The sequence below is a fragment of the Anoplolepis gracilipes genome, chromosome 3, assembly GCF_047496725.1.
Source record: "Anoplolepis gracilipes chromosome 3, ASM4749672v1, whole genome shotgun sequence".
Lineage (NCBI taxonomy): Eukaryota > Metazoa > Arthropoda > Insecta > Hymenoptera > Formicidae > Anoplolepis > Anoplolepis gracilipes.
In genome coordinates this window covers 8,568,453-8,589,435 of record NC_132972.1, presented here as the reverse complement: position 1 = coordinate 8,589,435, position 20,983 = coordinate 8,568,453, and the positions used below count along the sequence as shown (strand labels likewise).

General features: G+C 38.0%; 1 protein-coding gene across 14 annotated transcripts in view; it reads left to right on the top strand.

The window, feature by feature from the left end:
* The window catches only part of LOC140664093 (protein muscleblind), a 378,997-nt gene that overhangs the window by 336,117 nt on the left and 21,897 nt on the right, over positions 1–20,983 (top strand). For 7 of the 14 annotated variants that reach the window (XR_012046388.1, XM_072888827.1, XM_072888826.1 and 4 more), the window contains 3 exons: positions 7,730–7,948; positions 15,792–15,953; positions 20,764–20,805. The exons of 2 other annotated variants lie outside the window; for them this stretch is intronic. Coding sequence is in view for 11 of the 12 variants with exons in the window: in XM_072888827.1 (XP_072744928.1) it covers positions 7,730–7,948; positions 15,792–15,953; positions 20,764–20,805 (423 nt within the window). In the remaining variant the exon portion in view is untranslated. The remainder of the gene's footprint in view (positions 1–7,729; positions 7,949–15,791; positions 15,954–20,763; positions 20,806–20,983) is intronic. 5 more of the 14 variants (XM_072888831.1, XM_072888829.1, XM_072888837.1 and 2 more) reach the window with 3 other exon arrangements.

Genomic DNA, 20,983 nt, shown 5'->3' with positions numbered 1-20,983 from the left:
AAAGAATAAAGACTATATTTTTCAAATACGTATTATTTTTTATCATGCTTGATAAGCGATTTTTTTTAGTAATAATTAAAATTATTATTGCATCTTACTGTGTGAAATAGTGAAAAAAAAAATATAAACTAAATAATCGTGACATTTTCTGTAAAAACGATTTACTTGATAATATAATACTTGATAAATTTAGCCGTTCTAGTGTTAGCACCCGCGTAGTCGAAGGCAACGAAGGATGGCAAATCACGGCGCATCGAAACTCGAACAATTTGCAATCATTTTTATTTAATAAACGCACGCGGAAAAGAAGAATCGAGAACGATCAACGTACAACTGATTCAATTCGATTGATTTTATTTTTTATGTGCTTGTACGTCGTGTCTGTGTATGTGATTATTATTCCAATAATAATTCTTATCGCCGCGACTATATATTGATATTATGTTAATTGCAAGAATCAACGAACGGGAGAGTCTTTTGCATTGTAAGTCATTGCACTTGCGGCAAAAAAAAATGTGACATTTTGCGGACGTTTCTCGCAACGTCCGAGGATATCTAAATTTATGTACGTATGCAGAATCATATACAGATACATGACGCTTACACGCGCCGGTCCATCCATGCATACGCACATAGTGATATGTGTATATAGTAGGTAGGTTAACAAATTAATTAATTAATTAATTAATCAATTGTATTTTGTATCGTAGAAACTGGTAGAACATAAACGAAAGCCGAAAGAGAGGAAATGTAACTCGCTGCAATTGTTTCAATTTTACTGCGATAAATTCGCAATTTTTTTTTAGGAAGATTTAATTATGCAAAATATACTTGTTAGTGTCTTTCTTTTTCTAGGCATACATCGATTGTCTACGCGATCGATATTACAAGTTCGCTCTCAAGTTAGAAGAAAACTAATTTTGCGCTCGCAATAGAATTTCCAGCCTGGGCGAAACATAAAGAATTCTTTCGACGCAATACGAATTTCGAGTTTTTTTTTTATCAGTTTTATATAATCTTGATATACATAAAACCTTCGCACCAATCTGTCTCTCCTTATTCCTCTTTATTCCCAATCATCATAGTGAAAACGATAGCATCCTCTTTATCCTTCATATCGAGATAATACATGACCGTATTTACGATTAAGTAAAGGAAACGTTTACGAAAAGAGTAAGGATATAACGCAATGTAATGTCGTTTAATTAAATATTGCAGATATAGAAATCGGAAATATACGATCGATTTATTAACTAACTACGATTGGTCTTACGGTAACACTTATTATAATATTTGGTAACATACAATAACGATGATAATTAGTAATCATAACAATACCTATTTGTGATGTACTACGATGACTTGTGCACTGAGTTCGGGTCACGTGAAATTTATTGATGATGAATTCTCAAATAAAAGAAATATAATTAAAACTGAAAACTGATGCACAGACTGTTTATTGATTCTTACAAGTTCACTTAATGACCAAGAAGTTTGTGTGCTTTGTATGTCTTATCTTAGTCTTCTTGTATTTTACTTATCTTTTTATTTGTTGCCTTCGCTCTTTTGGTTGAATTTGCGCGAAGTATGCCCAGAACTGTATATGATTCTTTTTTTTTCTTTTCCGTTTGAGAAAACAGATTTTTCTGTAGTGCACTTTCGCTTGCAATAAGAAATAGTTTCTTGCGTATTTCGTGAAATTCGAGGACACTCGATCGGGACTGTGCTAGTAATCGGCTATCAGTCAAGTAATCTGCGTGTAAACGTCTTTCTCGCGAGGATACTACGCGTTTACGATTCGTTGCTAATTCCTGTCCATATCGACGACGACATTGAAGTTCGCCCATTTCTCTCCGAAACTCATCCTGTCTGGATATCTCAACGCCCCCTCACTTCCTTGACCCTTGCACCTGCGAGAAAAGAAAAAAGATCGCAAGATCTGCATCTCCCCCGGACGATATGTCATTAATGCTCTTTGAATTAATTGCTTGCTGCCTGTTCATATATATATATATATATATATATATATAATGTTATTAATATCGATATAAACACGTTTGGATTTTCGCTGTTTAGCATAGTAATATATTTAACCTTGATTGGCCGAAGTTACTTCTGGTGAATAGCACACTACACAAATCGAGGCACAATTATTTTTCACATTTTATCATGTCCTCCTCTAAATTTTCGCATCATCATCATTAATTTTTCTTTTTTAATGATATTTGTTTCACACGCATACCTTAAAGTTGATAACGCGCGCGCGCCTGCCGCCAAAAGCTTGACCAATCAGGGAAATCAGTAGAAAGCAGTACCTACCGTGACATTTCTCACAACATGTAGTAGCGAATGACTTTAGTGAATGAAGAGTAGTGATGTCTATATTAATTTCAAATGTTTTTACTCGATGTTAACGGATTTTTGCGCTATACGCTCACTGGCATATTCATACTCCGACAAATGGAAGAACAGCTGATATATAGATACTGTGTTTTTTTGTATATATATATCATATCGTTTCTTTTTCACAGGCCGGCACTTAACTAGTGGTCCCTATGTTCTGTTTTCTTTTTTACCGCCAGTTTCAGCGCGATATATTTCCCCCCCCCCCCCGATTCCTTGCGAATTTTATTTTCTCTCTTGGCGTCTCAACGAAATTTCGTTTCCCATCTTCAGTAGTCCACACGCATACATTTATTTTTGTTGGCTAGCCAAACTGACCCCGTCACGCCGATGCATTTGTCGACGCGGAGGAAAAAAATGAACCCGTATATACTGACATGACTTTGATTTCGCGTGGAAGAGAGATATTTTTTCGTTAATATATATACATACGCGAAAAAGCTGTCGCGTCGACGAAGATAATCGGCGTGCACGGCCAACTCTGCACAAAGCTAATGCGCTCTTTACAGCTTCTCGTATTTCACACATTGTCTTATGTCGGCAAAATATATAATTTTTTTGCGACTATATATATAATACATATTTTTCTCTATATATTTATATATATCCGATTTACAAGTGTTTGATATACCTATACATATATATATATATATATCTATACATGTGTATCTGATTTTTCAGCGCCAGAGTTATGATTTTTGTTCTGTCGCAATCGCAAACACGTTACTTATTTACTAATTCTATTAATTGTTGTATACATTCAGCGGCGACTTATGTGTTTACTTTTACAGCTAGGAGGAGGTGCTTATTGCAGTATGATCGCATGCGAATTTTTGATATTTATTGGCACATTTTATCAACATATATATATATATATATCCTTACATATATATATACACAACAGACATTCTCTTCTCATATACACGTACATGCAAATATCTCTCATACACGTCAAACAAGCATACGCAACTTACGATATACAAAATATACATACACATGTTCTTCATGATTTTAAGTTCTTTTTTTATCATAATTTTTTTTCTGCAGCTGTTGTAGCGTTGTGTCTGTGTGTGTGTGCGCTTCTGCGATAGGTATAATAGACTTCATTTCACATCTTTTATGCTTGCTAACAAAGCGGTACTTTATATCGAAATTCTCGCGAGGAACGATGCACGCGACGGATCGCTGACATCGTTGCTCGTTTCAATGCTGCTTGCTACGCGTTGCTTCTCTCACGCGTTTTAAACAGTTTTTTAAATGGAAAATGTTCAATATGAGTGAAATATATCGGACTTAGAAATAAAAATGGGATATATGACGCACGAGAATTATACAAAAAATATTAATTCGCGCACTACAAACATGCACTCGGATACGTGCACTACCGTTAATTTATTATATGTGCTTACCGCATACGTGTACATAGTACGGAGAGGAAGTGATTTCCATAGTAATTAATTTCTATCACTAATTTGTGCGCGATGGTTCGTTTGACAGATATTTTAACGTAATGCCGAATGTCACTATCGAAAATTGGTCACATAATTTTACATTAGGAAGAGTAATATTGAAGCAAGTTGAAAATTGATTTTAGAATGCTCTAATTTACAAGCCAAGGTAGCGGTGGGGATCTCGCCAATGTTGACAGTGAAAATCGTTAATTAATTACTTTTGCATTAAATAACAAAATAATTAATAAAATCCTGCCTATGGTAAAAGAGACGCTGGTCTGTGATTCTTGTCCTATATCCAAAGAGTAAATTGAACAATATAAATTAAACAAAAATCTCTGGACTCTTCGCAGAGATCCAAAACCAAAATTTCATTCGTTTCGTTCTCGTTCCTGGCGGAATCTTACATAATGTCACATTGTCCCCGATGTGATTTTCTTCGGGTGAAAATTTACGAGCGTTACTTAAAATTGCGCTCACAGTGCGCCGCTTGCCGACCGTCCGTCGTTAATTAGGAACTCAAAAGGACCATTTGTCGCACCTGTTTCTCACTCTTTTAGCCACGGTGTCAACTATACGCTATCTGTCTCGCAACATTCGCGATATGATATACACATATACACACACACATACGTACACACATGCATTCTCTTTCTCTGTAGCTGTCTACATACGCTATTGTGTCTTTTGTCTTTGCACGCAGTTGTGTGTTGTCTAAATATATACAGAATATATGTGCGTGTGTGTGTGTGTGTGTGTGTGTGTATGTGTGTCTGCGCGCGTGCGTGTCTCTCTTTCTCTCTCGTTAACCGTTTAATGTCTGTATACGTGTGCATTTCCTAACAAGCTTTCCAGCTTGCCGAAAGCGCCCACTTTAACCCATAATTCACACTCGAGCGACCGAGTGCGTGCACTCGAATTAACACACTCGAACAAGACGCGCGGAGAAAGTGAAGCAAACACGAGCAAGCGTCACTTCACGCGCGGAAGTGACGCTCGCGCGTAATACGCGCTATTACCTTTGTTATTCTGTTGCATTGAACGCAGGCACCCGTGATGCCTAGATTTATCCGACCCAAAAAAAAAAAAAAAAAAAAAAAAAATTCAGTCAAACCAAAAACTGACAGATATTGCTATTGCTAGACGAGATGAATAGCGCTTCAACGCGTAGATTTCAAAACTATAATATGCATGGTACTCTAGGATACGCTCAGAATCTCATACCTTGAGAAAAGTAAAAGTTTCAACGCTAAATTTTACCTGAAAATTAGCGCATTTTTTTTTGGTAGCAATAGTGTTTTTTTCAATAATGATCGCTCCTAATTATTTTATAATTATCTCAAGAAGAATATCAGCATGTTCGAGGTTCTTATCCGACTTTCTACTTTTCTCGAGACGCAGCGAGAATGCAGTAAGGGAATGTAGTAAGTGATGCATGTTGCAGAATTTTCCTTTAACACGTACGCATATTAACCCGATTGATAATACAACCGAAGAATGCTCGTGGAGGCATTTATCGTATTACCCTGTATTACCCTCCTCATCGCCGTCCATACCCCGTGTGTCCTTCGACCTTATTGGGCGGGGCGAGGGTGCACCGAGTAACGGCGCGTGCTACGCCTCTCTTTGACAGATTTGAACACGGTATTTCAGCTCCATTAGAGTAGAGTAGAGCGATCTAATTTCTCCCTTTTCTGGGCGTTGGTAAGCACCGGTCTTTCTCTCTCGCTGACGCTAAAATTAGTCCGGTAACACGAGTCGGCTGGCCTCACGGACTCTCCGTCCTTTCCCGGCGAAAAGTACTCGCGTTCTCGTAGTAATCCTTACGAGCTATAGATACGTATTCCATATGTGTATGTGTATGCGTAATGATCGGTAAGTAGATTATTTTACCACTTTTTTAAGCATAAATCGCTTTCCCTAGAGACACTCTTTTCGTTAGAACAGAAAAGAGCGCATAGAGAAAATCGATAGAGACGTGATAGAAAATCGATTGTTCGCACGAGTATGTAGTCTCGAGGCTGTTGTGAGTGTCAAGACCTGTCATCTGGAACCAGCGTACCAACGGCCAGAAAAAAAAAGAAAAAAACTATACCGACAAAGAAAAAAAAAAGAATGTGTGACAAGTTGGCTCTTTTTAACGCCTCCCCCGAAACAGACCCGAAGTCCACAAACGGAACGCTCTTTCGCATCACTCGGTCCAATTGCTAGCTACACGTTATTCTATACTCTCACTTTCATTTCTATACTCTTCTCTCTCTCTCTCTCTCTCTTTCTACCTTCTACATTTCATTCTTCATCCGCCTCATCTTTTGTCCAATTTTCCTCCTTTCTTTGCGCGTTTTTTTGCCTCTCTGTATACATCCGTCTTGTGTAAAAAAACATAGTCCCGGCTGTACATTTCGCCAGGTTAGGCACGAGCTCTGTGGCTGCCAAATACACTAAAAGCCTAGCCTATAGTAGTCTATATGCGGCCAGGTGTCAACCGTGAATACATGTTATTGAGATTCCAATACTTTTATCTCTAAAATTGATTAAATTTCCTGCTGACTTTATATAAATTTGTAAACTGTAAAAAATTCATTTTTAACCATTTTGTTTTACATGCAATATGCATAATTTATCTATTTATCGATAATTTTGTCGAAAATTTTTAATTAAACTATTTTTAAGCAAACTGTTAAATTAAATGAAATAGTAGCTCATATATGACGAGTATAAGAATACATAACGATGTAAAGAATCTTAATGAATAAATTAATTGTCGCGACAGTAAAGTTAAGAAGGCGTCTTTTTACGAGAAAACCGCAGCTTTTAAAGGCGCCGTAAAATTACGGCGTACTGGCGCCGGCTTTGAAGCTATTTGCTTTACTAGCCGGTCCTATTAATTGACTTCTCGTATGTTTACATGTTTCGCAACGTGTATTCACGGCCAATGCTCGTCCATGCCAAAGTAGAAAAATCCTATTCCGTAACGCACCAATGTTCCTCGATGTTTATACTGTTTACAAAAATCTTTATTTCCCCTCTAATAGCGGTTACTCTATCATCTATCCTATTCAAGTCAATCCGTAATTCCCTTCATTCGACTCTCTTTACAGTTTTCTATCAATGATTACATCTTACGTATTATAAGAAAATAATAAAACAACAGGCTCACAATAATGACAGCAATTTTACGTTTTGCTTTTAAATTTTTCTAATTTAAATAGCAGGCTATACCAATTTACGAGCGAATTAATTTTACAAAACAAAGTAGTACGTGTATCCGATGTAAATTTTGTCTACTGTTTTTTTTATATATATTTTGAGAAAACCATCTAAGCAAAAGTCTATCTCTTCATTCATTGTGCAACAGATATAAAAAAATTAAGTCTCATTCGAAAAATCATTTCAAAAGATGTAAACATTTTCCAAACATCATACGAAAAATTTATTCTATCATAATCCGAATGCGAAATCTACGAAAGATTTACATTAAAATGTCAAAACGTCATGATGTCATCGTTCTTTTTTTTTTTTTTTTTTTTTTTTATTAACAATAAGGAACGATCCAATCACTCATCCTACCTTTTTTCCACCGTGTATATATCAATCTGTCTTATCCATCTTTAGCTCCCAGCAACTATCGAGAAGCGTAAATGTGCGATCGTAATCGAAGGAGAGCTAGCGACCGTTTGAACAATCGCCTCACCCATTATCCCTGAGCTGCCACCCCTGACGACCTCCGGTCGACCTTCCCTCTCTGACTTTTGCGCCCCCGGCCCTGCCAAGCCAGCCAGCCAGCCAGCCCCCTTTAGCCTCTAGCCCCCCTAAGACCCCCTTTCGCCCACATAGATAGAGTGCCATGCCATGCGTGTTCGCTCTTGCTGTAGGTATGTCGCGAGTTTCAACGCGGGGCGTGCAAACGCGGCGAGACGGAGTGCCGGTTTGCGCACCCCCTCGAGACGGTGCAGGCGAACGAGGACGGCTCTGTGACGGTCTGCATGGACGCTGTCAAGGGCCGATGCAATCGGGACCCCTGCCGCTATTTCCACCCCCCTCTGCACCTTCAAGCCCACATTAAGGCCGCACAATCTCGGGCTAGCATTGCGGTAATGCATTCTCTCTCTCTCTCTCTTTCTCTCTCTCTCTCTCTCTCTCTCTCTCTCTCTCTCTCTCTCTCTCTCTCTCTCTCTCTCTATCAAACTCTCTCTTTTTCTCTATTTCTTTATTACTTCCATTTCTCACATTTTCTTCCTTCTCTGTAACATTAACTCTCACAATTATCTTTTCTTTTGATTCTTATTCATTCTTCCCTGTTTTTATGTTTGCGCTTTTGTTTTATCTCATCCCTCCCAGATACTTTTCCTAATTTGACTTGATGACTAGTTTGAGTACCTTGTCGAGTATTTCCTTCTTTACGTAAGTCCATTATTTTCCCATAAAATCTTCTCTGAGTTCTTAAGTGACACAGAGGGTTACCCTCTTGTTTTTTTTTCTTCATCATGCATCCAAACTGTCTGTTCTATCTTTATTTATCCATTCTAATCATCGGTGAGTTGCGACAGAATTCTACTTTATATTAAACAGAATATAACTTGAAGGATAACATACGAAAGCAAAATGTCAATTTAACATAATTCAGGAAAATATTTCGTAGCATTACATGGTTTTTGTCGTGAAAACACCGATGCTTTTTATCATATTCTGTGTCAACAATTGTCCCATTAAATAAAATCTCAGATGAATATAAATGACGTGATGAAAAAAAAAAGAACAGAATTTACATTTTTTTGATAAAATTTATTTTACGAAAATGTCAGCGAGATAGTGTTGTCTGGATTTATACATTATATGTTAGTATAATCATGTGAAAGAGATGAAAATATGTAACGTAAAAAATTTTTTCTATATCTATTCTACTTTATTACACAGAATAGATACAGCCGTTCTATGCAACGGCAAACGAATGAAATTTTTTTGATGTTAATGGGTCAAACGACGACACTAATAATCTCTTTTCCTTTCTACTCTCTTCTTTTTCTGCCTCTCTGCCTTTTTCCAGCCTCGACCTCGCAGATCGTTCCATGTGGCGTGTGCTTCATGCAAGTGTGTCGTCTTTTTTTCATTTTTTTTTTAATTATCTCTCCGCTGAAAATTGGTCGATGTCAGAAAGGGTAAAATAGCGCCCGATGCTCTGTCCTTTTTACTGTTGGGCTGCGATAATAAAGTACAGTGGTGTTGATGTCGCTTGTCGTGAAGAGAAAATGACGGGGATGTGTTCCGCGATATCAAGTTTCACTGTTGTTGCAATGCATTTACCACATTAAAAAGAGTTATTTATTAAATCTCTGTTGGAAAAGTATGGATATTTTGTGACTGAAAGTGATGTAATGTGGATTATCTTTTTTTTTCTTTTTTTTTTCTTTTTAAAGAACAAATATTAAAATTGAATGTATTAAATATAATATAAATGTAGCATTATATGTCCACCAAGCTTCATGTCCAGAAAGATATTATTTTACATTATCAGAGATGGATGAATTAATTTAAATGAATCATTAGATATATATTATGTAGTGCACATTTCTATTTCGTTATCCGCGATTAATCAAGTAATTTTGTGCGTCACAAAGATCTTTCACTTTAGAATATGCATATATATCAAAAATATATACAATGTAAAATGTCTTTGACAATGTGAAAAACATCAAGAAAGAGAAGAATACATCGCGCTTTTGCCTAACACACAAGCTTGGAAAAAAATTGCTTCACTTTTTTTTCTTTTTTTCTCTTTTATTCGAACATAATTCCTCTGAATCAATCGCTTGGCTCCGTTTTGTACTCTAAGATCGTTGATCTCTCGCTTCCTTTCTTTCTATTCTCTCGTATATCGCCCGTGAGATTATCATTACGATCGTGTCGCCGTCCCACTGTACTTTTCTCTATCAAAAAAACACGCTTGAGCGGACGAAAATTAAAAAATTCTGAAATCGATAAATTTCGAAATGGTCCTTTGTACGGGCCGAGAATGTCGTCCGCGAAGAACAAAAGGACTTCGAAGTGCACGCATGTTCCCCTCGACCGCACATTGTCCTTACTTCCTCCCTTAATCTCACTTTCTCTCCTCACTTTGCTCCTCGAATCCATATTTTCTTTACTCTTTGTCTGTGTCTCTATCTATCAAAATCTCTTTCTTCCATTCCTCTTATTCAGTTTCCTGGGTTTACGTCGGAAGAAGCTTTTTGTTGCTGCGCTGCTTTTCGCCAATTTACGTCGAGTGTATATGTCGTTAAAACCTCTCTCTTGATCACGTTAGTCCCTTTACGTGCTTCACACGCAGCTGGACACGTATCGAGTTTTACATTACACAGATACATGGGTGATCTATGTCACGTGTATTTATATACACGATCGTTATCGTGCGTGAAAATAGAGATAAACGATGAAACAATAATATTGGCCAATTGTTGCGCAGTGCTCGAAATTGCATGATAGTTATGCTAGGAGTACGATGAATCATCATGTCATAATGACACGAATATATCTATATAATATTATCCCCTTTTATAATTAACTCCAAACTAAAAATTATCACAGCGCTAAGTTACTAAAATATATGATGTCACGCGTAAAATAATATTTTTTGGCATTGTTATCGATAAGAATAATGATACATGTCTTTCTTCACAGTATTTATTCTTTTAATTTATATTTCAGCTAATTCTTTTATAGGAATTTAAGAAAACGGAATGCAAAAGACATCGTCTCCCGTATAACTACCATAAAGACATTTATTTTAATTACCCTTTTCCCTATTCTTGAACTTTATCTCCTGATCTTCTTACAGTGCAATCACTATTTTCAATTTTACTCTTTAATTTTTTCCTGACGATATGTTGTATAGTTCTCATCCCATGTTTGTCGCTTTTGTGTTCGTCCATATTTTACATCTCCTGTATGATGTTGAGTCGTTTCTGTAGTGTGTAGTGAGTAGTACACGAGGCAAAATTCTTGTTAACATCACCAAAACACCACTGTTCTATTTCTCTCTTTCTAGCAGCCTATCGCAGCTACCCAGGTGCAAAGAACTAGTTGCAATACACCAATCACCTGTTCGGTACCTCTTAGGTCATAATGAATACAAATACTTTCGCAGCTCCATGTGCGCGCTCCATTTTCTGTCGAAAATTTCAAGAGTAATACTATTAGGATTTATATTATTCGCAAAATATCTGTTAGACAGATATTTTGCCTGTCAGACAGAGCATAATTAATATCAAAATTAATAATTAATAATATAATTTAACATTTTAAATTCTATATAATTTAATAATATCACACATATGCAATGTTAACTTACATAATTTGTAAGAGATTTTATTATACGAATTGTATAATTTATAAACGATATTATTTTCAATCGAGTTGAAATGTAAGGGAAATGGAACGATCACATTCTTGTAAATAAGACGTAGTTGAGAAAAGAAATCTTTTACGAATGACACGTACACCACCCTGCTGACAAGCTGTGCTGCACGAAACCCGGCTATCAACCCCGCTGCTGTTTTGCTGCCCCACACAAAAACGCTACACTAAGAGTCCTCGAAAGATACATAGAAGACAGCGAAAAAAAAAATATATAGAAAGAAACAGTAGAAGAAACGAACAGATACGACGGGTTTGTTGGGAGGTGTGTGGGCCAGGCGATGAAATGTCGTTGTCTAACTTCCGTTGTCAAATCTGTCTCTTAGTTTCTCGCACATGATGCGCGTTTATTGACAACGTTAGCGACACACTCGCTCGCTCGCGACTCGTTCATTAAGCAGGACGGTTCTTAAATTAGGAACCGTTTCGTCACCGTTGTCCTCCGATCGCTCTTGGTTCCACCCATTTTTCTGGAAAAGATACACTAGCTGGTTGATCGCGATTCTTCTCTCTTTTTTCTTATTTTTCCCATTATTTCAATTTAAACGCGAGGAATGATTAATAAAAAAACGGTCGATAAAAAAAAATTAGCGCTCGGGGGTCAACGGTTCGATTAATGAGCCCGTTTTGATCGAATAATCGAGATTATCTTTACGAACGTGTTTGATACAAAAATACGACTGGACGGCGGCCGTTTCGAAAGCGTAGCGTTATTTCGTAAACAGCGCGGGGGTGGACGCACCCCGTTTTCCGATGCGGACTCGATCGCCGTGTTTCGATACGTGAACCTTGTCTCCGGGATACGAGCGTATTTGTTATCCGGGGGAATAAAGAGTAAAAGCTGTAGAGAAAAGAAAAAGCAGAAGTATATAAAAGAGAGAGAAAGAGCGAGAAAGACTTTCAGCGACGTCGCGCGGAAGACCTGCAGCCACACCCGGACACAATGGAGGAAAAGTCTCACATGGATGATTGCGGCAGACCAGCTTGTTGGCAGGGAAGTCTCATTCTCTAAAAGTGGTTTTCAATTTCCCAAGGGTGCATACACTGCGTATACCGACGGAATCGCCTTTTCGTCCGAATTTGCCTCGGGGGTTACGGACCGACATGGGGATCTCTTAGAGAACGAAACGCGCCCACGGAATACGGAACAATTCTTTGTTTTTTTGCCAATTCTCTTCATTTTTTCTTCTCGTTCCCTCTTTCGGATGACCCGTCGATGGTTCGACGCCGCGAGAAAACCCAAACCGCATTTATTTATAATTTTTAGATCCTCTTCAATAAGGTTTTTATAAGTAAAACATTTTTTAAATTTACAAAATTAACAAGTTTGTATTTCAAAAATAATTAGCAAGATTTTAGCGATAAAATTATCAATAATGCTTCGCTAATAATTTTGCATTTTCGCAATAAATGCGCTTGTACGTTAAACACATTTTCCACTGTCTTGGTTCGAATATTACATGTATACTCTCCCTTAAAATGATATTACGATAAGTTATGTAATATATAGTCTATCATTAGCCTCGATGTACCTTGTATACATATCAACGACGTCGCCAACGAGGGTCATGTCGAAACATACCGTCGGGACGTAATGCACTCTTCGGAATTGGTATGCCATACCTGAATGTTTGTCAAGTGTACGACACAAAATTTATATCCCGAGCACGTAAAAGTGCAGATCTATCACTGTGAAACCGCAAACGACACGTGCGAGCCGCTCACAGGCTCGTGTATCCTCGATTTGTACAGAACAAAATCATCGTCGAACATGTAAATATATACATACATACATACATACATACGTACATATATATATATATATATATATATATATATATATATATATATATATATGCGCATGCACATACATGCGACATACATACTTACACACTCCACATGTACAAACATATATATATCACAAACACAATTTCACGACAACGTTATCCCTGTCCCTGAAAGAAGATGCCGACGACAACAGCGAGTTCGAGATTTGAACAAGAGAGCACCATACACTTGGATATTCACGAGAAATGATGTAAATTAACTTGCAAACTAAATCAATGTCTTTTTCGTAAATTTTTCAGGTATTGTAAAGATAGAAAGACAAGAAGTACGGGTTCTAAGAGAGACGGCCCTCTTTTTTTCTTTTTTTTTTTGCTTCACTTACAGTCTCTTGCACGCATTTCTCTGTAATTCTCTTCCACAATTTCCTCACTATATATATATATATATATATATATATATATATATACATATATAACTTTCTATCACTCTCTCTCTTTCTCTCTCTTTCTCTCTCTCTCTCTCTCTTTTTCTCTCTCTCTCAATCGCCTTCTCCGTTTCGCAAGCTGTCGAAAGAGAAGAGCGGTGGCCAGACGCTGACGTAAAGCGAGAGAGAAAAGTGGAGCGGGAAGCCAAAGAGTCAAATTACATATATGTGTGTGTGTTTATACATATATATATATATATATATATATATATATATATATATATAACTTGTACATATATGAGTATGTCCGGCAAATATAGATTGTGAAAGACAGACGCAAAACTAATGAACTTGGAGAGAATGCCTCGATTATTGCAGGTGTTGCCGCAGTCAGAAACGCCAGCCGAGAGCCCGATGTCGATGGACCCGATGAAGTGGGACCGGTTCTCTTTCGTACCTCGCGTCCCTCTCTATTTACGCGCCCCTTTTCCACGTCCGACTTTGATTTTCCAATATTGTTAAGAGATTTCCGCTTTTCTTTCTTTTCTATTTTTTTTTTTTTTTTCTTTAGTCACTATAGCGTCTCTGCCACGTAGATGCGTTACTTCTCTATCTCTATCCTTCTCTCGCCTTAACGTCGATAAAAAAAATAACGAATTAGTGCCAATTAGCTCGCAGATTGACGCTGACACCAGCTACATCCGTTGGTTCTACCTAACGTGCTATGATTATTATTATTATTGTTGTAATTATTATTATTATTATTATTATCATCGTCATAACTATTATTGCCATTATTATTAATCGGTGATCTTTATATATATATATACATTTGTGTCTCGTAGAAACTTGCTTTCTGCGAGTCATTGTTACATGCATTTTAAAAGAGTGAATGACGTGGTTGAATGACGATAAACGCGGTATCGGAAGTAAGTGAAAGCCGCGACAAACCACGTTATTTGCTTATAGCTGTCCATTCGCCGGTAACTCGAGATCTGAGCGAAGCGAGAAATACGTAAAAACGCGAATATTACGGAGAGAAATATATTTCTGAATTCTTGAAATATATACAAATAATCGTTATTTACAGCCGCGTTTATCGAACGAAAAAGGTTGTGCGATCGCGTGTCTGACTAAAATCGTTCTTGTTCTACTCGCAAGAATTCCCACGTGTTATGCAAATCTATATCGCAGATCTATTTCTACCTCTGAGTTGATTTCCGAAATTTCCACGTAATATAATTTGCGTAGCTTCGCGTTAAACATAGCGTGTAAAAAGAGAGACAAGCAAGAGATTTAAATGAATATATATATATGACTAGGATAAAACGATCGAACGATGTGATAAATGAATATGCAATTACGTCACTCGGGATTCACGTGCGAGTAACTTGAGCGGTAGATTTTAAACCCTCGGTGGGTATTACGCACGCAATTGGCGTGCGTATCGTCTTACGCGCGATCGCGCAAAAATATCGTAAGCCGTAAATTCCACGTGTACTTGCATGTGCGCGTGTATACGTGTGCGTATGCACACGACACGGTGTGGCCTGATATAAGCGCGATACGGATAATTTGAGCAAACGCGACTTCTATACGCGGATTTACACGCTCACGCATACACACGCACGTACTAAAGAGTATGTGTGTTTTCTTTTCACATGAAACAAAAAAAAAAAAAAAAAATATTTATATATATACATATATATCGCGACTGTCGTTTCTTGCCTTAGCCTCAACTGGTCTGTTTTTCTTTTTTTTGATTTTTATCTTGCCCTCTTCCGCGCCTGACGATGCTTCTACATGCTTGCTGACAATACCTTCGTGCGCTTCGCTACCTGCCAATTAACGCCTGCGAAATATTGCCGAAACTCGGAAAAAAAACACTCTTATATATCAACGTAAATAATAAAATCAACATAAATAATATCACACGCACGATCGACCGATACCACCGCATGCATATGCCAAAATACGAAAAAAAAATACATATATATATGTATGTATGCCACCATCACCACCATACCGCAACGATACAACAAAATATGTATAAATGTGCTAACACACGAACGAAAAAAAAAAAAAAAAAATGAAAATGTCTCGACTGGGGACGTCTCGGGAACGGCCGAAACGGAAACGGATGTGGTCGACGCACGGCGATGCACGGAAAACTCTCTATGTACGACTGTAAAAACGAAATCTGTACGCATAAAAATGTCACGGAAAAAAAAAAAATGTGGAATCGGAAAAAAACCGAACGAACGTGTGTGAAAATAAAAATAAAAATAAAAAAAAAAAAAACGAAAAAAATGCAGACGGCGACGATGCCGACGAGTGTGGCGGGAATGGGTGCGTTGGCTGGCGGAATGTCAGGAGTGCCGGCAACTGCGATGCCCGGAGGACTGCAGAGCGCCAGTATGGCGAGCATCGAGCTCGGCAAGAAGCGGATGCGCGACTCCAATGATGATCTGCTAATGGTACCACGGCTTATGCATGAAATACACTTTCCATTTTTTTTTCTTTTTTTTTATAGCTGGACTCTGGTAAAGTGGCCTCGCGAGAAGATTCTTTCGTCAAACGTACACGTGTGTTCTGTCAAAATTTTTTCGCGATACAAAAAAAAAAAAAAAAAAAAATATATTACTCTGCTAAACGGGATTAATTGACTGCACTTACGAAAGACAAGATGTATTAACGATACAACGTTCATGATACAAATATCGTGGTATTAGTTACATATATATTTATCTCTTTATCGAGTCGATTTAATACGGTCGCGAATTTTCAACGTCATTAAGCAAAGTGTACGAAACTAGTTGCTGACAGTCATATATAATCTGATGCTAATCTGACAGATTTCCGAGCTGATGTTGGCCTCGGTACTTGCTCGTGTCCGATCGGAGAAACTTTCCAAATGGAAAAGCGTGTGTGTACGTTTCCCGCGATAAATGTATAATCGACTCTTTACTCTCTTTCCTGATCTCTTATGAATAACATCGATTTTGCGACGCGTCGTAACGTCCGGGCGACAAAACGATTCAGGCCACTTTCTGGAGATTCCATAGTCGTATTCTTAAGTTATGAATACTAGTTATTGCGATTGTGAATACACTGCCGAGCGCGCTTAGAGCTCTAGCCTCCTGTCTTTCATTTTTATTTCTAACAAGAGTCCCGCTGTTTCTCTTTTAGCCAAAAAAAGGCCAATGAAACGTGCAAAACGATCACGTGTAATTCTAACGATACGGGAATACATTTGTTGAAACCCTTTCAATACCATCGCGTCCTATCATGATTCAAGCATAAACCGGCAACATTACACATACGATATTATAACGAACTGAAATCTCTATGACTCTGACAACGCCACGTACAGTGTCATTATTGAAATCTCCTTAATGCTGATACTATCATATGGAACACATCGCTGTAACCTTTATAATATCAATGACGTCACGTACGATAATCGAAATTCTCATGATGATAACGATGGTGAAAAGAAAATTTGCAGGAAAAGAATCCTATAATTTTAACAACGTACTTCTCACAGTTGGATTCTCTTTTATAATTCAAATGATTTTTCTAAAACTTGAAATTGGTACTGAAAGGGTTTTATCTCTCAGAATGTATTAGAATATCCGGTTTTGTGATGCTCTTATCGCAACGTTTATTCTCGCATCGTTTTCGGATCGTATACAAGATACGTATCGGCTTTTATCGCGAAAGACGACCGCGTAAGAAAAATTCTAGAGACTCTATCTTTTTTTTTCTCTTTCTTTCTCTCTCTCTCTCTCTCTCTCTCTCTCTCTCTCTCTCTCTCTCTCTCTCTCTCTCTCTCTCTCTCTCTCTTGGTTTCGCTTCCCACTGTCGTTCGTTGCAATGTTGTTCGTATCAGAGCTTACGCCTCGTAATGTATTTATAGATCGCTTACTACTTTTTTTTCTTCGATCGTTAGCCACGCGTTCAGATTACTCACGGAAGATTTGCGAAACGATATGCCACGTGCATCAAAAAGTGACCATGTTGAAGATATAAAACGTGTGGCTAACGAATATCGTATATATGATTTAACATATATTTATCCCTTGGCGATTCCTCGGCCGACGGAAGCAGTGGATTCACGATCGGACAATAATTTACCTTTGTCGCGATCGTTATCCGCTCGTCGGTCGCGCTTACGTTTCGAAACACGCGTGCACTAGCGAGGCACTTGCAAGAGGAACTCGAATGCGGAATGAAACGTACGTTTAAAAAAGTATGTCTATCTTCAACTCTTTTTAATGTTTGACAAAAGTTACGTGATATGCGATATCTCTTTGTTCCTACACAAGTGAGCGCGTGAATAATATCTCTCTGCATTTATATCCTCTGAATATTTAAATCATGTTCCAATTAAATTTAAAAATTTTTATTTTTCGCAATTTTTAAATTTGTTTTGAAAAACTTTCTTTTCGAAGCGTGAATTTTCGTCGTGAAAAGAAATTATCCCAAATATGTGAAATAATTTTGAAACGGAATCGGCAATTCTGAATGCTCGATGCGGAAGTGTGCGCGTGTTTCGACGCGAGCTCGGTGAGAAAACCGTCGAAAAACTCTAATCTCCGTACGTCAGGACCTCCTCACGAAATGAAACGGAAAAAGAGAGAGTGAAGAAGGGCGAGGAGACCTCGTGAGACCCTCGCACTTTTTCGGTACGCCACGAATCCGGCATACTGTGGTGCTGCTGGTCTACGGAGCGTTAGAAAATTCTGTGTAAATTCTGAGCTTGCGCCGATGATGCATGTTGTGCTTAAGCGACTACCGAGGTGATGGTGGAACGTAACGTCATCCCCTCGACGCTCTGAACGATGACCGAAGTTTCGGCAGCAGTCTTGTCGCGGAGGATCTGATCGTCGAGCGGAGAACCTCGTCGTCGCGCGTTTCTCAAAAGTCAAACATAAAAGAAAAAAAAAAAATCGAGATCCGCCGTCCGCGAGACGGCCTGTCTTCGTTAGAGTCGCGTCGAGTCCGCTAAAGAGCACTGTAGATCGCTTATACATACACACTCGCTACTTTTTTTAATACTGCTCCCTTTCTTTTATCTCTATATCTTTATATATACATATATATATATATATATATATATATATATATATATATCTCGCTCACTTTCTCTCCGTCGCTCATACTGCCAATCAGGATCTGAAGCGCGATCGACAGATTCGTTCGAGCTTGAGACGTGATTTTTATCCATGTGCAACTTTCTAACTTCGAGCGTCAGAACGAGAATGGATTTTCGTTGTACAAATAGGGGTTTTCTTTCGGAAAGCGCGCATAACTTCTCGCGTATTTTCGGTACGGAGTTTTCAATACGCGAAGAAAGAAGAAAAAAGTGCCTGCAGAGAATTCACATAAATTCATAAAAGAAAGCAAAATCTTTGTTTGTAGAAATGTATCAATACTCTAGAACAAAAATTTTGAAACGCGACAGTATCGAAGTAACCGGACGACAATGGATTTTCGTTGTACAGGATGTATCATAAAGATTTGGAAATTAGGGATGTTTTCTTTGGTGAACTTCAAGTCGATGTTTTCACGATGCAACGATGCAAATAAACAAGAAAATTTTTTACCAGCAAACTTTTAAGCGAATTATAATATTTTAATGAAAATCTAATTTTCTAAGTTTCAATTGGAAATTTTATGGTCAATTTTCAAAAATTGTTATATACTTGTATGATAACATTTTTAAAAATTTCAACTAAGAACCAGGTTTAAATTATCTCATAAGAAATAACGATATCTTCTTATATTCTAAAATCTTTTTTTCGCGATATTGTATTTTAATGTATGACTAGAAAAACTAAATCAAGAAATTTGATGAAAAAGATTTTTTATTATATTTGACATCATACATTTTCGAAAATCCTAGATATAATAGATGACTCGATTAAATTATAAAGTTAAAAAAAAAAAAAAAAAAAAAAAATAAAAGATACGTTACCTCTCGCGTGAGATAGCCGGTTGCACATTTCCAATTAATCAAAATAATCGCAATAAGATGCTTCTTCGCTTTCGCGCACCCGCTTTTACAGGCGACGTAATTTCGCAATTACGTTTTATTTTCCGCGCGAAACGCATATGCGATCTAGTCGTTCGTATCCGTGCGTCGTCATTGACTTTGGTCGCCATTTGACGTGTGAAACACGCGTGTACAACACGCATATATACATATATATGTATGTATGTATGTATCTATGCCGCTGCGTGACAATAAAATGTTTCACCCCCGGTTACTTTTACCATCAGCTTCTGAGCTTCTGCATCTCGTTTTTACGCAGCTTCTAACTCGAACGTGTCACACCTCGATAGAGATCTTGATTTGTTCAGCTTTCCTTCCCCTCTTTGTTGCGCACGTGTCTCTTGTCGCGCAGACGTAACTTTACTTTAAAGTAAAGCCCGCTCGCGCGCCACGTATTATCACCGCAAGCCTCTCTATCAGCTTTCGTGAATCCGTCTTGTTGCCAATCTTCTCGCATTTCGTCGGTATCGCGAAGCCCTTTGTTTCTCCGAGCTCAATTGCGCTTTTTTTTATTAATAATTCTCTTGTCGATCTTGCTCTTTTCTCTATATATCTCTCTTTTTCTCTCTCTCTCTCTCTCTCTCTCCATCTCTCTGTCTTTTTCTTATATCTTTTCTCCTCATTCTCTTCGTTTTGCTCGAGGAAAAGACTCATTTGTCTCGCGTTTATCTCGCGAGAACGAACGAAAAGGTTTCAGGTCGAACACATTAGCATCGACATTTATCACGGCGCGAGATTCCTGCTCCTTCGCTCTCGCAATAGTTTCAATAGGAAAGCGACAGTGCAGTTTTCCGATCGGTACTTTGATCGTTTATTAATGCAGAATGACGGTCTCTCTTTAATCGAGCCGCGCACGGTCCTCGATGTTTAGTACAATGGCTGGTCTTTCTGACACGCTCCCAGTAGTAAAAAAAAAAAAAAAGAAAGAGAAAAAGAAAAAAAAAAAAAACAGAGGAAAAGTGCAAAAGAAAGAAAGAACGAACGAAACATTTTGCAGTTATCCAACAACGAAACGTCGTCGTTTGGGAAACGTCGCCGCAAGCTGCGTCATCGGCACAACTTTTACACACTACCACAATCCAACACCCTTCTTCACCGCGCCATCGTCTCCATTCTCCGTTTCTTTGAGACGCGACCCTCTCTCGTTTCCCGTCTCGAAAATCCAATTATACAGACGCAACGCGCCTCCTCCTCGAAATTAGTTGAAACCGATCCTGTCTTTGTTGCAGATGGACATGAAGTCTGTCGGGTCGTTCTACTACGAGAACTTTGTAAGTGCAGAACCTAAACATAGAATCATAATTCATACGGCTGTGATTCGTTTCTTCACACGCGTATCACACCGCTTGTACTCGCGATTAATATATACGACCAATCAATTACTTACGATCTCTAGTGAAAACATGTCTCAAGGAAATTGTAAAATTTTTTTGCAGCATCAATGATTTT